Source organism: Theropithecus gelada, unplaced genomic scaffold (assembly GCF_003255815.1).
Source record: "Theropithecus gelada isolate Dixy unplaced genomic scaffold, Tgel_1.0 HiC_scaffold_15884, whole genome shotgun sequence".
Classification (NCBI taxonomy): Eukaryota; Metazoa; Chordata; class Mammalia; order Primates; family Cercopithecidae; genus Theropithecus; species Theropithecus gelada.
In genome coordinates this window covers 4,575,134-4,593,666 of record NW_020257641.1, presented here as the reverse complement: position 1 = coordinate 4,593,666, position 18,533 = coordinate 4,575,134, and the positions used below count along the sequence as shown (strand labels likewise).

The 18,533-nt window shown below is 47.5% G+C and overlaps 1 protein-coding gene across 2 annotated transcripts; it reads left to right on the top strand.

The window, feature by feature from the left end:
* Window positions 1-6,979: 6,979 nt before the first annotated feature.
* On the top strand, window positions 6,980-18,188 carry LOC112617165 (MKI67 FHA domain-interacting nucleolar phosphoprotein). Of its 2 annotated transcripts, none has more exons than XM_025373918.1 (7): window positions 6,980-7,268; window positions 8,277-8,414; window positions 12,186-12,294; window positions 13,369-13,580; window positions 16,606-16,665; window positions 16,779-16,847; window positions 17,218-18,188. In XM_025373918.1, exons 1-7 carry the CDS (start codon window positions 7,005-7,007, stop codon window positions 17,404-17,406), a joined length of 1,041 nt encoding a protein of 346 aa, XP_025229703.1. In that variant the 5' UTR covers window positions 6,980-7,004; the 3' UTR covers window positions 17,407-18,188. The 2 variants fall into 2 exon arrangements, with proteins under 2 accessions (XP_025229703.1, XP_025229704.1); XM_025373919.1 differs by having other exon boundaries at window positions 7,107-7,268; window positions 8,373-8,414.
* The last annotated feature ends 345 nt before the right edge of the window (window positions 18,189-18,533 follow it).

The window sequence follows — 18,533 nt, the reverse complement described above, 5'->3', positions numbered from 1 at the left end:
GTGTTAGCCAGGATGGTCTCGATCTCCTGACCTCGTGATCCGCCCGTCTCGGCCTCCCAAAGTGCTGGGATTACAGGCTTGAGCCACCGCGCCCGGCCAATTTTTGTATTTCTTGTAGAGGCGGGGTTTTACATGTTGCTCAGGCTGGTCTTGAACCCCTGGGCTCAAGTGATCCACCTGCCTCGGCCTCCCAAAGTGCTTGGACTATAGGCATGAGCCAAGGTGCCCAGCCTAAACATTTTTTCTTTGAGTGCATTTTCAACCTTTCCTTCTCTCTCTTCTCCTTCAGAAACTCTGATGACAATCATATTACATCTTTTGTTATAATCTCAGAGGTCCTTGGGGCTGTGTTTGTTTTTTACCCTATTTTCTCTCTGTTGTTCAGATTTATCATTTTTATTTTTCTGTCTTCCAGTTCATTGATTCTTTCTTCTGTATTCTACATTCTGCCCAAATACTGAGTTTTTATTTTGTTCACTACATTTTTCAATTCCAAAATTTCCATTTGGTTTTTCATAGTTTCTATTTTATTGCCAAGACTTTCTGTTTCTTTGTTGAGACTTACTATTTCTTTCATTCATCTCAAGTGTGTTCAAAATTGCTCATGGAGGAATTCTTATCATGATTGCTTTAAAATCTTTGTAAGATAATTCTAACATCTCTGTCATCTTGGTATTGGCATCTGTCTTGGCCCACTCAGACTGCTATAACAGAATACCAAAAACTGGGTGGCTTATAATAATGGAAATTTATTTCTCACAGTTCTGGAGGCTGGGAAGTCCAAGATCCAGGGGCTAGAAAATTCAATGTCTGCTAAGGACACATTTTCTGGTTCATAAATGACCGTCTCTTCATTGTGTGGCAGAAGGGGCTAGGGGGCTCTGCAGGGCCTCTTTTATAAGGTCACTAATCCCATTCATGAGCGCTATCCCCTCATGACCAAATCACCTTCCAAAGGCCCTACCTCCTAATACCATCACTCTGGGGAGGTTAGGATTTCAATATAGGGATTTGGTGGGGGAAAGGGGGTATAAACATTCAGACTATACCAGCATCTATTGATTATCTTATTTCATTCAGTTTGAGATCTTCCTGGTTCTTGGTATGACAAGTGATTTTCTATCAAAACCTGAACATTTCTGTATTATGCTATGAAACTCTGGATCTTATTTAAACCTTTTGTTTTAATTGGCTTCTTCTGATACTTCTCCAGCAAGAGGAGGAGGACACTGCCTTGTGACTTTCTGGTGGAAATATACGGCCAGGTTTCCCATTTGGCCTCTGTTGACACCCAAGCGTAGGGGCTTCTCTTTACTGCTGAATGGGGTTGGAAATCCAGGCTCCACACATGGTCTCCACCAACACCGTCATTACTGCTGACGTTATCAGTTGGCAGATTGAAAGCCCCAGCTTCTCTCCTGGCTTTCCTGACAGCATCATGGGAGGGGTGTTTGGGTGCATCAGCAAGCCTCATGAAGGTGGAAGTCTAGGCACCCCACTGGGACTTTGATGGCATATGTGAGGTAGGGGGCAGCACTGTTTTTTTGTGTGTGTTTGGCTGGAGTAGAGCCATTATTGTCTAAAAGTTTTCTGTTTGGCCAGAGGTGACAAAAGATGAAAAAAAAATGAACAGTTTTCTGTCTTGCTAACCTGCTCCTTTCTTGGTCTTTTGGCTAAGGAGAACAGGCTTTTGTTGGGACCTTTTTTTTTAGAGACAGGGTCTCACTCTATCACTCCTGGAGTGCAGTAGTGTGATCACCACTCACTGCAGCCTCAACCTCCTAGGTTCAAGTGATCCTGTCACCTCAGCCTCCCAAGTAGCTGGGACTACCAGCATGCACCACCATGTCCTGATAACCTTTTTTTTTTTTTTTTGAGATGGAGTTTTCCTCTTGTCACCCAGGCTAGAGTGCAACGGCACAATCTCAGCTCACTGCAACCTCAGCCTCCCAGATTCAAGCAATTCTCCTGCCTCAGCCTCCCAAGTATCTGGGATTACAGGTGCCTGCTACCACACCTGGCTAATTTCTGTATTTTTAGTAGATATGGAGTTTCACCCTATTGGCCAGGCTGGTCTTGAACTCCTGACCTCAAGTGATCCGCCCGCTTCGGCCTACCAAAGTGCTGAGATTACAGGCGCTCACCACTGTGGCCGGCCTTATTTTTGTATTTTTAGTAGAGACAGGGTTTCACCATGTTGGCCAGGCTGGTCTCGAACTCCTGACCTCGAGTGATCTGCCTGCCTCAGCCTCCTGAAGTGCTGGGATTACAGGCGTGAGCCACCGTGCCCAGCCATGACCTCATCTTAATGTGATTCCATCCTCAAAGACTCTCCAAGTACAGTCTCATTCACACGTACCCATGTACCAGCGATTAGGACTTGAACAAATCTTTTGGAGGGTGACAGAATACATTCTGTCCCAGAATTCTGACTCAGTAATCAATGCCACAAATCTCTATGCCTGCTTCTAAGTGTGGTCTATGGAGTATTGGCCTCTTCTGGAAGCTTGATACGAACACAGAACCTGGGCCACCTCAGACCTACTGAATCAGCACCTGCCTGGTCCCAGGGGCCCCAGGCAATCCACATGCTTATTCAGGTTTGAGAAGCCTTGGGTCACTACCCACCTGGGGGGATGTAAGGCAAGGCCAGGAACTCATGGAGGTGGAGTTGGTTGGGAAAACTTGAGAAAGGATTTCTCTAGAGATGTGTTTGCTGTCATTCGTTCCCGTATCCTCCTCTCCCCTTAGTAGCTATGAGACATGTCAAGATGTCACCTTCAGGAAGGAGGACAGTGTTCACACAAACACAGACACACACACACGAGGACACAGATGGCACCTTCAGGGAACCAGTGAATTTGGTCTACGTCCTCTGGAATTTGGGGGATACAGGGACTTGTACCTGGTTTATACACCGACATCTATGAGGCCAGCCAAGAGGTCTGCCTGGCAGCAACGCAGAGTGCAATCCCATGGCAGTGACAGACAAAAGACGTGGCCCTTCTTAAAGGATCAGGATGATAAAGTCCAGTCGGAAAGGCCCCTCCAGGAGGAGCCTCTGGACGCAGAGCTGGCCTTGGCCGGCAAGCAGAAGCTCTGGCAGGCGGGCAGAGTCATGAGCGGCCGGGTAAGGGACACCTCAAATGTGTGCTTGGAGAGAAGGTGCCAGCACCCTGGCATTTGCCACCTCTGAAGCTCCCTGGCCACGTGGCACCCGCCAGCAAGGAGCCCCTTTCTGCTTTCTCCTTTTTTTTTTTTTTTCTGGCCTTTCCGGGATTAGAAAAGGCCAAAAAAAAGAAACTGGGGTGTAGAGAGAAGGTGGAGCAAAGAACAAAGATGATGTGGACTGTGCTCCCCTTTGCGGATTTCTCTGCCTGAGACACTGAGCCAGGGAGAGGAGACATTTGATATTAGATTTTGAACACGTGGAACATGCTTCTGTTAATCGACATCTGAGGAGCCATCACAAGTGCGGAGCTCTCCCCAAGATTTCATCCTGGGGGGAGCAAGAACAAGCCCATGGAAAGGGGCACCCCTGAAAAAGAATCAAATTGCTCTTGCTCGCTCACTCCCGAAAATCCAGCCTAGCCATGAAAACACAATGGGGTAGGCCAGGTGTGGTGGCTCAAGCCTGTAATCCCAGCACTTTGGGAAGCCGAGACGGGCGGATCACGAGGTCAGGAGATCAAGACCATCCTGGCTAACATGGTGAAACCGCGTCTCTACTAAAAAATACAAAAAACTAGCCGGGCGAGGTGGCAGGTGCCTGTAGTCCCAGCTACTCGGGAGGCTGAGGCAGGAGAAAGGCGTGAACCCGGGAGGCGGAGCTTGTAGTGAGCTGAGATCGCGCCACTGCACTCCAGCCTGGGGGACAGAGCGAGACTCCATCTCAAAAAAAAAAAAAGAAAAGAAAACACAATGGGAAGAGGGTGCTTAACTGGAAGAGCCTCAGGGATGCCCCCTTGGGAGTGACAGTGAAGCTGAACTGGAGGGTGCCAGGGTGAAGGAGGCGAAGGCTGTGAGTGAGGGAGGCAAGTGTCTGTCAGAGGAAGTGGGCTGGCCTCCCTTGGCACTCACTCCCAGGGCCTCCACCTCAGGCCCACAGGCCACTTTTCGGGCACACACACCCTGGGCTGCCCTCAGGGCTTCCAGAGGGGGGTGCTATCCCCTGACACCAGCTGTGCTTAATCTGTCACTCTCGCCTCACCTCCCTGCTTCCTTGGCAATCCACTCCCCACTCTTCCTCTCCACTCAGTTACTCACTAGTGTAATAGTATTTGAAAGGTACAAACAGGTCGGGTGCAGTGGCTCACACCTGTAATCCCAGCACTTTCGGAGACCGAGGCAGGTAGATCACTTAAGGTCTGGGGTTCGCGACCAGCCTGGCCAAAATGGCGAAACCTCGTTTCTACTAAAAATACAAAAATTAGCCAAGAGTAGTGGTGCGCACCTGTAGCCCTAGCTAGTTGGGAGGCTGAGGTAGGAGAATCGCTTGAACCCAGGAGTCAGAGGTTGCAGTGAGTGAGCCGACATCGTGCCATTACACTCCAGCCTGGGAGACATAAGACTCCGTCTCAAAAAAAAAAAAAAAAAAAGACAAGACAAGACAGTGAGAGGTGACAGCGTGCTAGCAGCCCTTGCTCAATCTTGGCGCCTCCTCGGCCTCGGCGTCCGCTCTGGCGGCACTGGAGGAGCCCTTCAGCCTGTGGCTGCACTGTGGGAGCCCCTCTCTGTGCTGTCCCAGCAGGCTCCCTCTGCTTGAGGGGAGGTGTAGAGAGAGAGGCGCAGGCAGGAACCAGGGCTGCCTGCAGTGCTGGCGGGCCAGCGCAAGTTCTGGGTGGGTGCAGGCTCGGCCAGCCCTTCACTGGAGCAGCAGTGAGGGGCTTAGCACTAGGGCTAGCAGCTGCAGAGGGTGTGCCAGGTTCCCCATCAGTGCCAGCCCACCCATGCTGTGCTCGAATTCTCGCCAGGCCTCAGCTGCCTCCCCCGGGGCAGGGCCAGGGACCTGCAGCCCGCCATGCCCCGCAGTGGGCTCCCGGGCAGCCCAAGCCTCCCCAACGGGTGCAGCCCCCTGCTGGGTAGCACCCGTTCCCATCCACCACCCAAGAGCTGAGGAGTGCAGGCACGCAGGGCGGGACTGACAGGCAGCTCTGCCTGTGCCCCCTGTGCTGGATCCACTAGAGGAAGCCAGCTGGGCTCCTGATTCTGGTGGGGACATGGAGAACTTTTATGTCTAACTAAAGATTGTAAATACACCAATCAGCACTCTGTGTCTAGCTCAAGGTTTGTAAACACACCAATCAGCACTCTGTTAAAATGGACCAATTAGCTCTCTGTAAAATGGACCAATCGGCAGGATGTGGGTGGGGTCAGAGAAGTGAATAAAAGAAGGCTGCCCCAGCCAGCAGCAGCGGCAACTTGCTCAGGTCCCCTTCTATGGTGTGGAAGCTTTGTTCTTTTGCTGTTGCAATAAATCTTGCTGCTGCTCACTCTTTGGGTGTGCACTGCCTTTATGAGCTGTAACACCACAAAGGTTTAAAGCTTCACTCCTGAAGCTAACAAGACCACGAATTCACCAGGAGGGATGAACAACTCCAGAAGCGCCGCCTTTAAGAGCTGTAACACCGCAAAGGTCTGCAGCTTCACTCCTAAAGCCAGCGAGACCACAAACCCACCAGAAGGAAGAAACTCTGAACATGTCCGAACATCAGAAAGAACAAACTTTGGACACACCATCTTTAACAACTGTAACACTCACCACGAGGGTCTGTGGCTTCATTCTTGAAGTCAGGGAGACCAAGAATCCACCAGTTCTGGACACAGAAGGTGTAAACAGCCACAGCCTCGCTTAAAACCCAACCACCCCCTCGCATTTACAACAAAACCCCAGTTTCATACTTTGACACCACACAGAGCCATGGGACTCCAGCCTGCCCCCTCGCAGCTCTTCCCTCCTAGTTGGGCTCCAATCCCACGGCCGGGTCCTTCTTTCTATACCTACGAACACATGTGTAGGCCTGTCTGATCCAGTAGATGGCAGGGCCTCAGTTCTCCAGACCCTGCTCCTTAGCCTTCAGGCTTCGCTGCCAACGCCACCTCCTAAGGGGGAGTCTACTGCATCACCCAGTGTGCCTCTCCCCCACCAGGCTCTTCCATCTCTCAAAGCAGCCATGCTGCCCCAGGCTGTAAGTTCTCTAAGGGTCGCCACACAGGAGGGGCTCACACACTAGTGAGTGAAAGAATAACCAAATTAGGGCTGAGCACGGAGGCTCACGCCTGTTATCCCAGCACTTTGGGAGGTTGAGGCAGGTAGATCACCTGAGGTCAGGACTTCGAGACCAGCCTGACCAACATGGTGAAACCCCATTTCTACTAAAAATAAGCCAGTCAGGCGTGGTGCGGGCGCCAGTAATCCCAGCTACTCGGGAGACTGAGGCAGGAGAATCACTTGAACTCTGAAGGCGTAAGTTGCAGTGAGCTCAGATTGAGCCATTTCACTGCAGCTGGGGCAACCAGAGCGAAACTCTGTCTCGAAAATAATAATAAGCAAATTGAAGAATGTGAGCAGCATCTCGGGCACAGGTACTGTTTTGTAATTTTAGACTGCCTTTCAAAGTAGGCGTGAAGGTAATTGTTTCAGGCACTCTTAAGCCAAGCCAATCTGCGCCCCTACACCGGAGGGCGCGGAAGCTCCTCCCAGCCCAAACCCAGACCCCCCTGCCGGCACCCCGCTCCCCCCGCTCTATCCACCTCCCTCCCCGTCCCGCCCCGTCCCCACACCCACCCCCGTCCCGCCCCGTTCCCCACCCCCGCCTCGGCGCAACTCACGCCCGGTGCCGCGCCTCCGCGCGACTCAAGCCTCTCCCCGCCCCTCGCCAGGCCTCCTGCCCCGCCCTCACACCGCGGCACAATTTATGCCCCGTCCCGCGTCCCGCGCCCCGCGCCTCGCGCCGCAACCCCGCTTCTCCGTGCAACTCCTGCTCCAACCCGGCGCGCGACTCATGGCCCTCCCCACCCTTCGCCACGCCTCGCCTCCGCGCTTCGCCACGCCCCGCCACGCCCCTCCACGCCCCTGTCCTGCCTCTACTTCCGCCTCAGGGGAGCTGGGAGCCCGTCGTTTCCGGGAGCGCCGCGTGGAGTTAGTGTTGGCCGCTTTTGGCATGGCGGCTTTTTCTGGCCCAGCTGGGCCGATCCTGTCGCTTAACCCGCAGGAAGATGCCGAGTTTCAAAAGGAGGTGGCGCAGGTTCGCAAGCGCATAACCCAGGTGAGCAGGCACCCTGGTCCAGGCTGCCAGCGGGGGCGACGGACAGGGTCGAGGGGGTATCTGGGGTTGCGCGGTTCCCCGCCCGGACTCCCCTTGCCTTCGCGCACGCCTTCATTACTTCCAGAGTATCCCTAGCGGATTTGACCGAATCAGGGACTCACCTCTTAAGCATGCAGGCCACGGTTTCTGAGACTAAAGGGTTTATGCTAGTCGGTAAATGATGGAGAGGTTTGGCCGCTGAGGCCTTGGAGCCTTCATGTGGAGGGTAAGGGGGAAGTATTGGGGTGACGGAAGCCGTGGAGGGAACCAGCTGGAGGGAATAGGTTCCCATACCACAGGTTATCTCCGGGTTAGACCTGTCACGCTTCCGCGTTCCCCCCGAAAACGGGGGGCCCAGACTTAACACATTTGGGAGGTTTGTATGCCGGGTTGGTGATCTGGGAGTTATTAAAATAGAGTAGTTGCCAGGTTCCGCTTGCTGACTAGGGCCCCTGACATCGCTTATACTTTCTGTAGTTGTTAGCGTAAAATACACAGGAAAACTTAGAAGTTCTTGTTACAGAGGTAAGGGTATGATGGTTGAGACGCTGAAAGGCTAATCTGTATTGTGAGAGTTAACAAGCGTCTCGAAAATTTTTCGATGAAGTGCGAGTAAACAGTAATATGCATACAAAATTGAAGGCTGTATTTATGTAGAGTTCTCTGGGCAGAAGATCTAAAATGGCTTGTTCAGAGATGTCCTTGCTTATCCGTTGATTGACATAGTCATTGAGCACTAATATTATTCTGGGTGCTGGGATGCCAGGCTGGAAAGATAGTTGATTACTGCTTGACCATGGCCTTTGTGGGGAGAGAGACACTAAACAGCCACTTCTTGAATTACTACTGTGGTAAGTGGAAATGCAGAGTAGGTTCTTGGGCCTAGGGCTAGGGGTTTTGTAAGTTTTGTTACAATGTGATTTTCTTATTTTAAAAAATATTTAATTTACCTGGTCTTTATGTCTTCAGCGAAAAAAACAAGAACGACTTACTTCTGGAGTAGTCTATGTGGGCCACCTACCTAACGTACTTAACGAAACCCAGATCTTTTCGTATTTCTCCCAGTTTGGCACTGTGACACGGTTCAGACTGTCCAGAAGTAAAAGGGTAAGATTTTTAAAGTTGGATTTGATATTTTGTTTTTCAAATGTGTGTGATTCTTGACATTAAAGAGCACGTTCACATACACATTATTGCTTACCAGATTTCATTCTAAAAAGGAGAGTGGAGGTTTAGAATCTGAAACAGCCACAGGAGCAAAATCAGTATTATTGTAAAAGTTTGTTTTTTTACATTTCTCCAAATCCTTACATTAAATTAAGAGTCCTGGTAAATGAACTTCAGTATGAGGCCCAGGTTTATACATCTTTTCGTATTAGCCTCTGGTACAAGCATCCTTATAATAGCAAAGGTTTATATAGTGAATAGTTAGAGATGAGGACTCTGGAGTTGGACTGCCGAGGTTTAGGGCCAGGCTCTACACTTTACTAGAGTGATATGACCTTACCATGCTTCAGTGTTGTGATATGTTAAATATGAGTAAAACTTCCTGGGAGTATTTAGTCAAAGGTTAAATGAAATATTGAATATAAAGTCCTTGGCACACAATAAACACTAAGTATAATTACTGTTGTGTCATGCCTTCTAATGAGAAAAAGCTGTACGTAGCTTGTTTCAGTAGAAGAGTGACCCGCTTTATTTTCTTTCCCCACACATAAACTTTGGTTGTAGCCATAGGCACCTATTTGATTTAGCATCTAGGGGATAGGGTGTGCATCCATCATCTGTTAGTTGTCCTAAAGATACAGATTATAGGTAGAATTGAGGTCCCTTTTGTACCCTTCCCAGTGCTCTTCACCTTCTCCTTTAATTAGGGAATTAAATTCACAAATTCCGTTTTCTTTTTTTTTTTTTTTTTTTTTTTGAGACAGAGGCTTGCACTGTCACCCGGGCTGGAGTGCAGTGGTGCGATCTCAGCTCACTGCAACCTCCGCCTCTCAGGTTCAAGTGATTCTCCTTGCCTCACCCTCCCAAGTAGCTGGGATTACAGGCACCTGCTACCACACCTGGCTACATTTTTTGTGTGTTTTTAGTAGAGACGGGGTTTCATTAGTTGGCCAGGCTGTTCTCGAACTCCTGACCTTGTGATCCTCCCACCTCAGCCACCCAAAGTGCTGGGATTACAGGCGTGAGCCATCGCTCCTGGCCACAAATTCAGTTTTCATTGCTATATATGTTTATAAGTTTTTACTATATCTATATATGTATGTGCTACAATACAAATGTGTACATATATAAATGTACATATAGTATTATTTTAAAATTATATTATTTCTATCATTCTTCAGCTGAATTTTTTTACTCAATAATCTGAGCTTTAACTCTAGGGCCTTTGTTATCATCATTGCTTGTTACTTAGGTAACTAAAGTTTATCCATGCTCCTATTGAAATTAGGTTTTGTTTTGGGTTTGTTTTTTTTTTCTTGAGACAATCTCACTCTTGTCACCAGGCAGCTGTAGTGCAGTGGGACGATCTCAGCTCACTGCAACCTCCGCCTCCCAGATGCAAGTGATTCTCCTGCCTCATCCTCCTAAGTGGCTGAGATTACAGGTACTGGCCACTGCACCTGGCTAATTTTTATATTTTCAGTAGAAACAGTGTTTCACCATGTTTTGGCCAGGCTGGTCTCAAACTCCTGACCTCAGGTGATCCACCCACCTCGGCCTCCCAAGGTACTGGAATTACAAGTGTGAGCGAGCCACTGTGCCTAGCCTGAACATTAGGTTTTTTACTATTTTTAACTCTTTACATGAAGCTGCTAGGAACAATCTTTGTGCAGGTATAAGCAGATTTTTCTAGAAGAGCATTTTGCAGACTGGCTCACAGTAAGAAGTAAGTTTTTACCATCACAGAGAAGATGAGGGTTTTCAAAAAAAGTTTTATAGCACAAACCAGCACACATACACATGCATGTAAGCATAACTGAAATAAAAGCCAAATGAGACAATATTTAAACTTGTTTTGTGTGATTCGCTGATTTTCTATTTCATTCTATTCAGGGTTTTTTTGGTGGTTGTTTTGTTTTGTTTGAGACGGAGTCTCGCTCTGTTGCCCGGGCTGGAGTGCAGTGGCACAGTTCCTCAGCTGACTGTGACCTCTGCCTCCCAGGTTCAAGCGATTCTCCTGCCCTCCTCCAGACTAGCTGGGATTATAGGTGCCCGGCACCATGCCTGGCTAAGTTTTTTTTTTTTTTTTTGAGACAGAGTCTCACTCTGTCACCCAGGCTGGAGTGCAGTGGCGTGATCTCGGCTCACTGCAAGCTCTGCCTCCCGGGTTCACGCCATTCTCCTGCCTCAGCCTCCCGAGTAGTTGGGACCACAGGCACCCACCACCACACCTGGCTAATTTTTTTTTTCTTTTTCTTTTTTTGTATTTTTTTAGTAGAGAGGGGGTTTCACTGTGTTAGCCAGGATGGTCTCGATCTCCTGACCTCATGATCCTCCTGCCTTGGCCTCCCAAAGTGCTGGGGTTACAAGCGTGAGCCACCATGCTGGGCTTCCCGCCCCCCCCCCGCGTAACGGAGTCTCGTTGCCCAGGCTGGAGTGCAGTGGCATGATCTTGGCTCACTGCGCCCTCAGCCTCTCGGGTTCAAGCAAATCTCCTGCCTCAGTCTCCTGAATAGCTGGGATTATAGGCGCACGCCACCACCCCTGGCTAATTTTTGTATATTTAGTAGGGATGAGGTTTCACCATATTGGTCAGGATGGTTTCTAACTCCCGACCTCAGGTGATCCTCCTGCCTCAGCCTCCCAAAGTGCAGGGATTTCAGATGTTAGCCACTGTGTCCGGTCTAATTTTTGTATTTTAGTAGAGACAGGGTTTCACCATTTTGGCCAGGCTGGTCTCTAACTCCTGACCTCAGATGATCCACCCACCTCGGCCTCACAAAGTGCTGGGATTATAGGCATGAGCCACCTCGCTTGGCCTAGTTTTTCTTTTTTGAGATGGAATCTTGCTCTGTCGCCCAGGCTGGAGTGCAGTAGCACGATCTCAGCTCACTACAACTTCCACGTCTCGGGTTCAAGCGATTCTCCCGGCTCAGCCTCCCAAGTAGCTGGGATTACAGGTGCGTGTTACCATGCCCAGCTAATTTTTTGTATCTTTAGTAGAGATCGTGTTTCACCATGTTGGCCAGGCTGGTCTCGAACCCCAGACCTCGAGATCCACCCGCCTCGGCCTCCCAAAGTGAATTTTTTGTATTTTTAGGAGAGATGGGGTTTCACCATGTTGACCAGGCTGGTCTTGAACTCCTGACCTCAGGTGATCCACCCTCCTCAACCTCCCAAAGTGCTAGAATTACAGGCGTGAGTCACCACGCCTGGCCTTCCCCTCCCTTTTGAGTGTTGAGATTATAAATGGATTTTGAGGAATTTAAATTTTTCCAAGAATCCCCCTGTTGAAGATAATTAAGCTGAGACTCAGTTGTGGAATTGTCCAAGTTGCTCGTTACTGACACAACTGGTGCTAGAAATGAGCCTCCTGATTCCCATGGTTAAGCCATGTGGCTTTTAAGTTGAAGACTTTTTTTATACCATGGGGTGTTGTTACTGAATAAATTCCAGCCATAGGAACTGTGTATTTATCACATGTAACCAAAATCCCAAGAATACCAGAAAATCAGCTGTGCGTCCAGATTCTTGCATCTTTTCTTTTTCCCATAACAGTCCCCAGAATATGTGAATTGAAGTTAGAATTAAGCGTGTGGTAATATTTGATAAGGGGCTAATATACATTATTTAAAATAATGGCATTTTAGGAATTTGATGATGCATTCAAATTTGATTGTTCTACTTTTTGTGGCGACTTCTTTGTTGCAGACTGGAAATAGCAAAGGCTATGCATTTGTGGAGTTTGAGTCTGAGGATGTTGCCAAGATAGTTGCTGAAACAATGAACAACTACCTGTTTGGTGAAAGACTGCTGGAGTGTAAGTGCTCCTGTCTTACTGCAGGGTTGCCTGGTGCCTGCTGCTGGGGGGTGACTGTGGTGGGAAGGGCGGCTTGCCCAGCTGCTTGGACATGCCACTTCATCTCTGGGATGACTCTTACAGAATGGTGCGAGGACTTCAGTGTATGTTACAGGCAGATTCTAATTGGAATTTTAAAATCTCCCAGCCTGAGAGCTGTTTTTACCCTAAATGGAACCGAACAAGTTACCTTGGGGACACACGGGAGGAGCAGCTAACCCATCCTTATGGGCTGTGAAAGGCTTCTCTGAGGAAGTAGCATTGACATTGAAACCTGGAGACTAAACAGGAGCGAGCCAGGTGAAGGGGACAGGAGTGAAGACAGACTATTCCTGGCTGAGGAACAGTGAATGCCAACAGTGAATGCCTAACCATTCAGCTGTGAGAGAATGGAAGGAAAAGTAGCAAGAGATGAGGGAGCAGGAAGAAGCTTCAGGTCAAGTTACCGAGGGCCTTCTAAGTCAGCCAGTTCAGAATTTATCATGAGGGCAGTGGGGATAGCATCAAAGGTCAGGAATCGCATTGCAAAATCTGTCTAAATGGCAGTGGCTGCAGCTCTTGCACACTAGAGAAGCCAGAGGGAGCGGAGGAACGATAGCACCAGATGAGTAGTTCGTCTTGCAGAAAGCAGCCAGTGCAGGTTCGTCCTACAGAAAGGAGCTAGCGCAGTCCCTACCCTGCAGAAGGGAGCCAGCGCAGCCCCTACCCTGCAGTCCATAGGGTACGGACAGCATCCCTGTCTAGATCCTGCTGCCCTTGGGAGCCAAAGCGAAGTTTCTGGCCTCCCTGTGCCCATGGTGGCATGTGACTGTCTTAGGTACCCAAGTTCACAGCTGATGAGGCTGACCAGGTAGTGTCTCTCTATTCACTTCCCATTGCCGTGAGAGAACCTGGGATTACAGATGTGAGCCACTGTACCCAACCACATCATTTTGTTATGTGAGGAATGGCACTGGGGAGATTCTAAAGTTAGCATTAAAATCTCTTTCCTACCATTTGGTTGAAACTTTTTATGTTTTTTCTTTTTAAAAATAGGTCATTTTATGCCACCTGAAAAAGTACATAAAGAACTCTTTAAAGACTGGAATGTTCCATTTAAGCAGCCATCACATCCATCAGTGAAACGGTATAATCGGAATCGGACACTAACACAAAAGCTACGGATGGAGGAGCGATTTAAAAAGAAAGAAAGATTACTCAGGAAAAAATTAGCTAAAAAAGGAATTGATTATGATTTTCCTTCCTTGGTAAATATTCATGAAATCTTTTTTGTGGTTTGTTGTGGGGAGGGGAGGGGAGAGGGAGACTTTGTACCTTGTAAAGGACCTAGCCTAGTGCTTATCACAATCTTGGCTCACTGCAACCTCCACATCCTGGGTTCAAGCGATTCTCCTGCCTCTAGCCTCCCAAGTAGCTGGGATTACAGGTGCACACCACCATGCCTGGCTAATTTTTGCATTTTGAGTAGAGTCAGGGTTTCTCCATGTTGGCCAGGCTGGTCTCGAACTCCTGACCTCAGGTGATCCACCCACCTCAGCCTCCCAAAGGGTTGGGATTATAGGCGTGAGCCACTGTGCCCAGCCAGTTTTTTGACTAAACTTTTTTTTTCTTTTTTTTTTTTTTTTTTTTTTTTTTTTTTGAGACAGAGTCTTGCTCTATTGCCCAGGCTGGAGTGCAGTGGCACAATCTCAGCTCACTGCAACCTCCACCTCCCAGGTTCAGTCAATTCTCCTGCCTCACCCTCACGAGTAGCTGAGATTACAGGTGCGCGCCACCACACCTGGCTAATTTGTTGTTTGGTTTTTTTTGTTTTTGTTCTGTTTGTTTGTTTGTTTTTTGTTTTTCTTTGAGACGGAGTCTCGCTGTGTCACCGAGGCTGGAGTGCAGTGGCGCGACCTCGGCTCACTGCAAGCTCCGCCTCCCGGGTTCACGCCAGTCTCCCTCCTCAGCCTCTGAGTAGCTGGGACTACAGGCGCCTGCCACCACGCCCGGCTAGTTTTTTGTATTTTTAGTAGAGACGGGGTTTCACCACGTTAGCCAGGATGGTCTCGATCTCCTGACCTCGTGATCCACCCGCCTCGGCCTCCCAAAGTGCTGGGATTACAGGCTTGAGCCACCGCGCCCGGCCAATTTTTTGTATTTTTAATAGAAATGGGATTTCACCATGTTGGTCAGTCAGGTCTCGAACTCTTGACCTCAGGTGATCCTACCACCTCGCCTCCAAAAGTGCCGGGATTACAGGTGTGAGCCACCATGCCTAATCCGACTAAACTTTTGAAACATTCCATTGTAGGTTCTTCCTAAAACATTATGAGACCAGATTCTGTTATTTACATTATACAGAAGAGGAAAGTTGTTTGTTGTTGTTGTTGTTGTTTGAGACAGAGTCTCTGTTGCCCAGGCTGGAGTGCAGTGGCACAATCTCGGCTCACTGCAAACTCCTCCCAGGTTCAAGTGATTCGCCTGTCTCAGCCTCCCAAGTGGCTGGAATTACAGGCGCCCACCTCCACACCCAGCTACTTTTTGCATTTTTAGTAGAGATGGGATTTCACCATGTTGGCCAGGCTGGTCTCGAACTCCCAACCTCGGGTGATCCACCCGCCTTGGCCTCCTCAAGTGCTAGGATTATAGGAGTGAGCCACCATGCCTGGCTAGAAGAGGAAACTTCTTTTAAGGAGATAATCTGATTTGTTTGCCTTACATAATCTGTTTTTTAAGTTACTGAAGTAAACCCACTATTTAACTGAAAACTATAATACTCTTAGATTGCCATTTATTAGCCAAGTGAGGTAGTGTGTGCCTGTAGTCCTTGCTACTCAGGAGGCTGAGGCAAGAGGGTCTCCTGAGCCTAGGATTTAAAGTTTGCAGTGAGCTGTGATTGTACCATTGCACTCCAGCCTCAGCAATAGAGCAAGACCGTATCTCTAAAAAAAGAAAAAGATTGTCATTCAGAGGTGACATTGCCAGAATTAAGTCTTTGGTTTACTGTATGCTATAAGTAAATACCAAAACACTGAACCTTTCCTCCATCTGTCACAGTAAGGAGAGCTGTGTCTTTTACTATAGATCAAGAATGAAGCTCATTATGGTATGGCTAGTATAGGTAAGGGTCTTATTCTTTTCTTTTTTTTTTCGAGACAGAGTCTCCCTCTGTTACCCAGGCTGGAGTGCAGTGGTGCTATCTCGGCTCACTGCAACCTCTGCCTCCCGGGTTCAAGCGATTCTCCTGCCTCAGCCCCCTGAGTAGCTGGGACTACAGGTGCACACCACCACACCCAGCTAATTTTTTGTATTTTTTTAGTAGAGATGGAGTTTCACCATGTTAGCCAAGCTGGTCTCGAACTCCTGACCTCATGATCCACCCACCTCAGCCTCCCAAAATGCTGGGACTGTAGGTGTGAGCCACTGGGCCAGCCAATTTACTAGGTTTTTTTTTTTTTTTTGAGACGGAGTCTCGCTCTGTCGCCCAGGCTGGAGTGCAGTGGCGCGATCTCGGCTCACTGCAAGCTCCGCCTCCCGGGCTTACGCCATTCTCCTGCCTCAGCCTCCCGAGTAGCTGGGACCACAGGCGCCCGCCACCTCGCCCGGCTAGTTTTTTGTATTTTTTTAGTAGAGACGGGGTTTCACCGTGTTCGCCAGGATGGTCTCGATCTCCTGGCCTCGTGATCCGCCCGTCTCGGCCTCCCAAAGTGCTGGGATTACAGGCTTGAGCCACCGCGCCCGGCCCAATTTACTAGGTTTTTAACCTTATCCAGAAACTAGATGACTGTGTTATTCTCCTTTGGCTCAATTCTCGGTGGTTAACTTTTTGCCCAAATTCCAAATATTGTCTTTAATAGTATTAGAACATTTCGCCACGGCCTTAGGCCCTGGTACTCTTGTGAACCATTTGGGAACTGAGACAGTGAAACTTGGTAAGAGGCACGCAAGCACTGCTTTTCCTGTACCCTGTTTGTGACTTAGTGGAGATGGGGGTGGCCTGGCTTTGCACATTCTTCTTGCTTCCGCCCTCCCGAATTCAGGATTCTGGGAATCAGGGAGCTCCAGGCGTTGGCCTTCCCTTCAACCTCTGCAGCTCTGCCAGTTCCTCTACCGGGTTTTTCCTGGTTTTGCCCTTTACTTGAGATAATTCACTGTATTTATGAGTTTTGATTTTTAAATTGAAATGCTCTGTCATTTAGGGAGGATTTCCTGATAATATATATGAGGATCTAATGCTAAGTTTAGAAAGAAAAGATACGAGATTCTCAATTTATAACTTCTTTATTAAAGATTTTACAGAAAACGGAAAGTATTTCAAAAACTAATCGTCAGACGTCTACAAAAGGCCAGGTAAAATGTTTTTTATCATTTTACATGCAAGATGTTAGAGAAAGTTAAGTAGGAAAACATTCAAGACTACCATAGCTGATCAGTATTCAAATTGATGTCTTTTAAAATTTAAGGTTTTAGGAAAGAAGAAGAAGAAAGTTTTAGGTACTCCTGACACTCCTGAGAAGACTGTGGATAGCCAGGTAAAATGGTTTCCAATATTCTGGGTACCAGATATTATAGAAATAATTTGAAGGAGGAAAAGTAGTTTCTGCTACTCTCATTTTAAGATTTCAAATTAAATATTGTGACATTTGGTAGATCTTTATTGTCGATTTAGCAATTTTCTGCCTAAAATCTTGTAATGGAACATGCTATATTTGTTGTGAATTTCTGTACTAAGTTGATAAGCATCTGAGTTCTTTATTCTTTGCAATAGTATCACCAAAAGATGGAAACAGACCTAAAATAATGGGGCACAACTTGTAAAAATAGAGAAGAGGTGTTATTTTTAGGTTAAGTCATAATCTTGGTCTACATTTCTGTATTACAATCTTTACTTGTTGAATCCAGGGCCCCACACCAGTTTGTACACCAACATTTTTGGAGAGGAGAAAATCTGAAGTGGCTGAACTGAATGATGATGATAAAGATAATGAAATAGTTTTCAAACAGCCCATATCCTGTGTAAAAGAAGAAATACAAGAGACTCAAACACCTACACATTCACGGAAAAAAAGACGAAGAAAAAGCAATCAGTGATTTTTAATGTATTATATTTCTTCTGAAAAATATAATATTTTTATGAGAGTGGACTTTGTATTTTACTAGGTGCAATGAATTGCAACCTTTGACAAGATTTTCAGAGGAAAAATACACTGTTTGGTCAAGTTAAGAAAAGCAATCTGTAATTTTGGATTGCCTGCCCTTGTCTGAAATACAGAGGTGCATACCAGCTTGCATTGGGTTGGCTGACACTGCCTCTTTGTCCTGGCCTCTAGTTTTCTTTTGATGTTTCATAACTATCCTTAGTTTACTCTGCCTGGATAGAAAGTTGACCACTAACTGCAGGTTTAAGTACTAAACTGCAGCCTTTTCTGTCACTGGCATTTAAAGACCACCAATCTTGTTTGTCCACCTACATGGTTTGTCAGGGACATGTAACTCATGGGGATGCTTTAGATTTCAACATGAAATGGTTAAAGCTGGAAGTTTAATTCTATGTAGAGTGAGAAGGCAGTTCCAGTGTTAACACAGATTTGTTTTTGTGTTCAGATTTTAATCGAGATTCAAAAATGACTCATTTTTACCGATAATGTTAACGTTAGTTTTGGTTGTGCTAGCATGGATTAATAACCACCATTTTATACCAGTGTCATCAGTGAGGAATTGTATTTCAAGATTCAAACAAGAACCAGCCATTAAACTTTTTTTTCTACGATTTATTTGTTTGCGAGTAGGACTTGGGAGTCATTGGGGGGAAAAAAAAGTAAATTTTCCCCTTCATTAGCGAATTCAGATTCATTAAAAACATTGCTTTCAGATGTCATAGCTCATGCCTGTTATCCCATCTCTTTGGGAGGCTGAGACAGGAGGATCATTTAAGGCCAGGAGTTGGAGACCAGCCTGGGCAACATGATGAGAGCCCCTCTCTACAAAAAATTTTTAAAATGAGGCTGGGCACGGTGACTCACACCTGTAATCCCAGTACTTTGGGAGGCTGAGGCAGGTGGATCATAAGGTCAAGAGATTAAGAGCATCCTGGCCAGTATGGTGAAACCCCGTCTCTACTAAAAACACAAACATTAGGTGGGTGTGGTGGCACATACCTGTGATCCCAGCTACTTGGGAGGCTGAGGCAGGAGAATCACTTGAACCCAGGAGGTGGA

Coding starts and splice junctions, on each gene's coding strand:
- LOC112617165 (XM_025373918.1), top strand. CDS start 7,005: ATGGCCCTCCCCACCCTTCGCCACGCCTCGCCTCCGCGCTTCGCCACG. Junction 8,415..12,185: donor GACTGTCCAGAAGTAAAAGG/GTAAGATTTTTA, acceptor TCTTTGTTGCAG/ACTGGAAATAGCAAAGGCTA. Junction 16,848..17,217: donor AGAAGACTGTGGATAGCCAG/GTAAAATGGTTT, acceptor TGTTGAATCCAG/GGCCCCACACCAGTTTGTAC.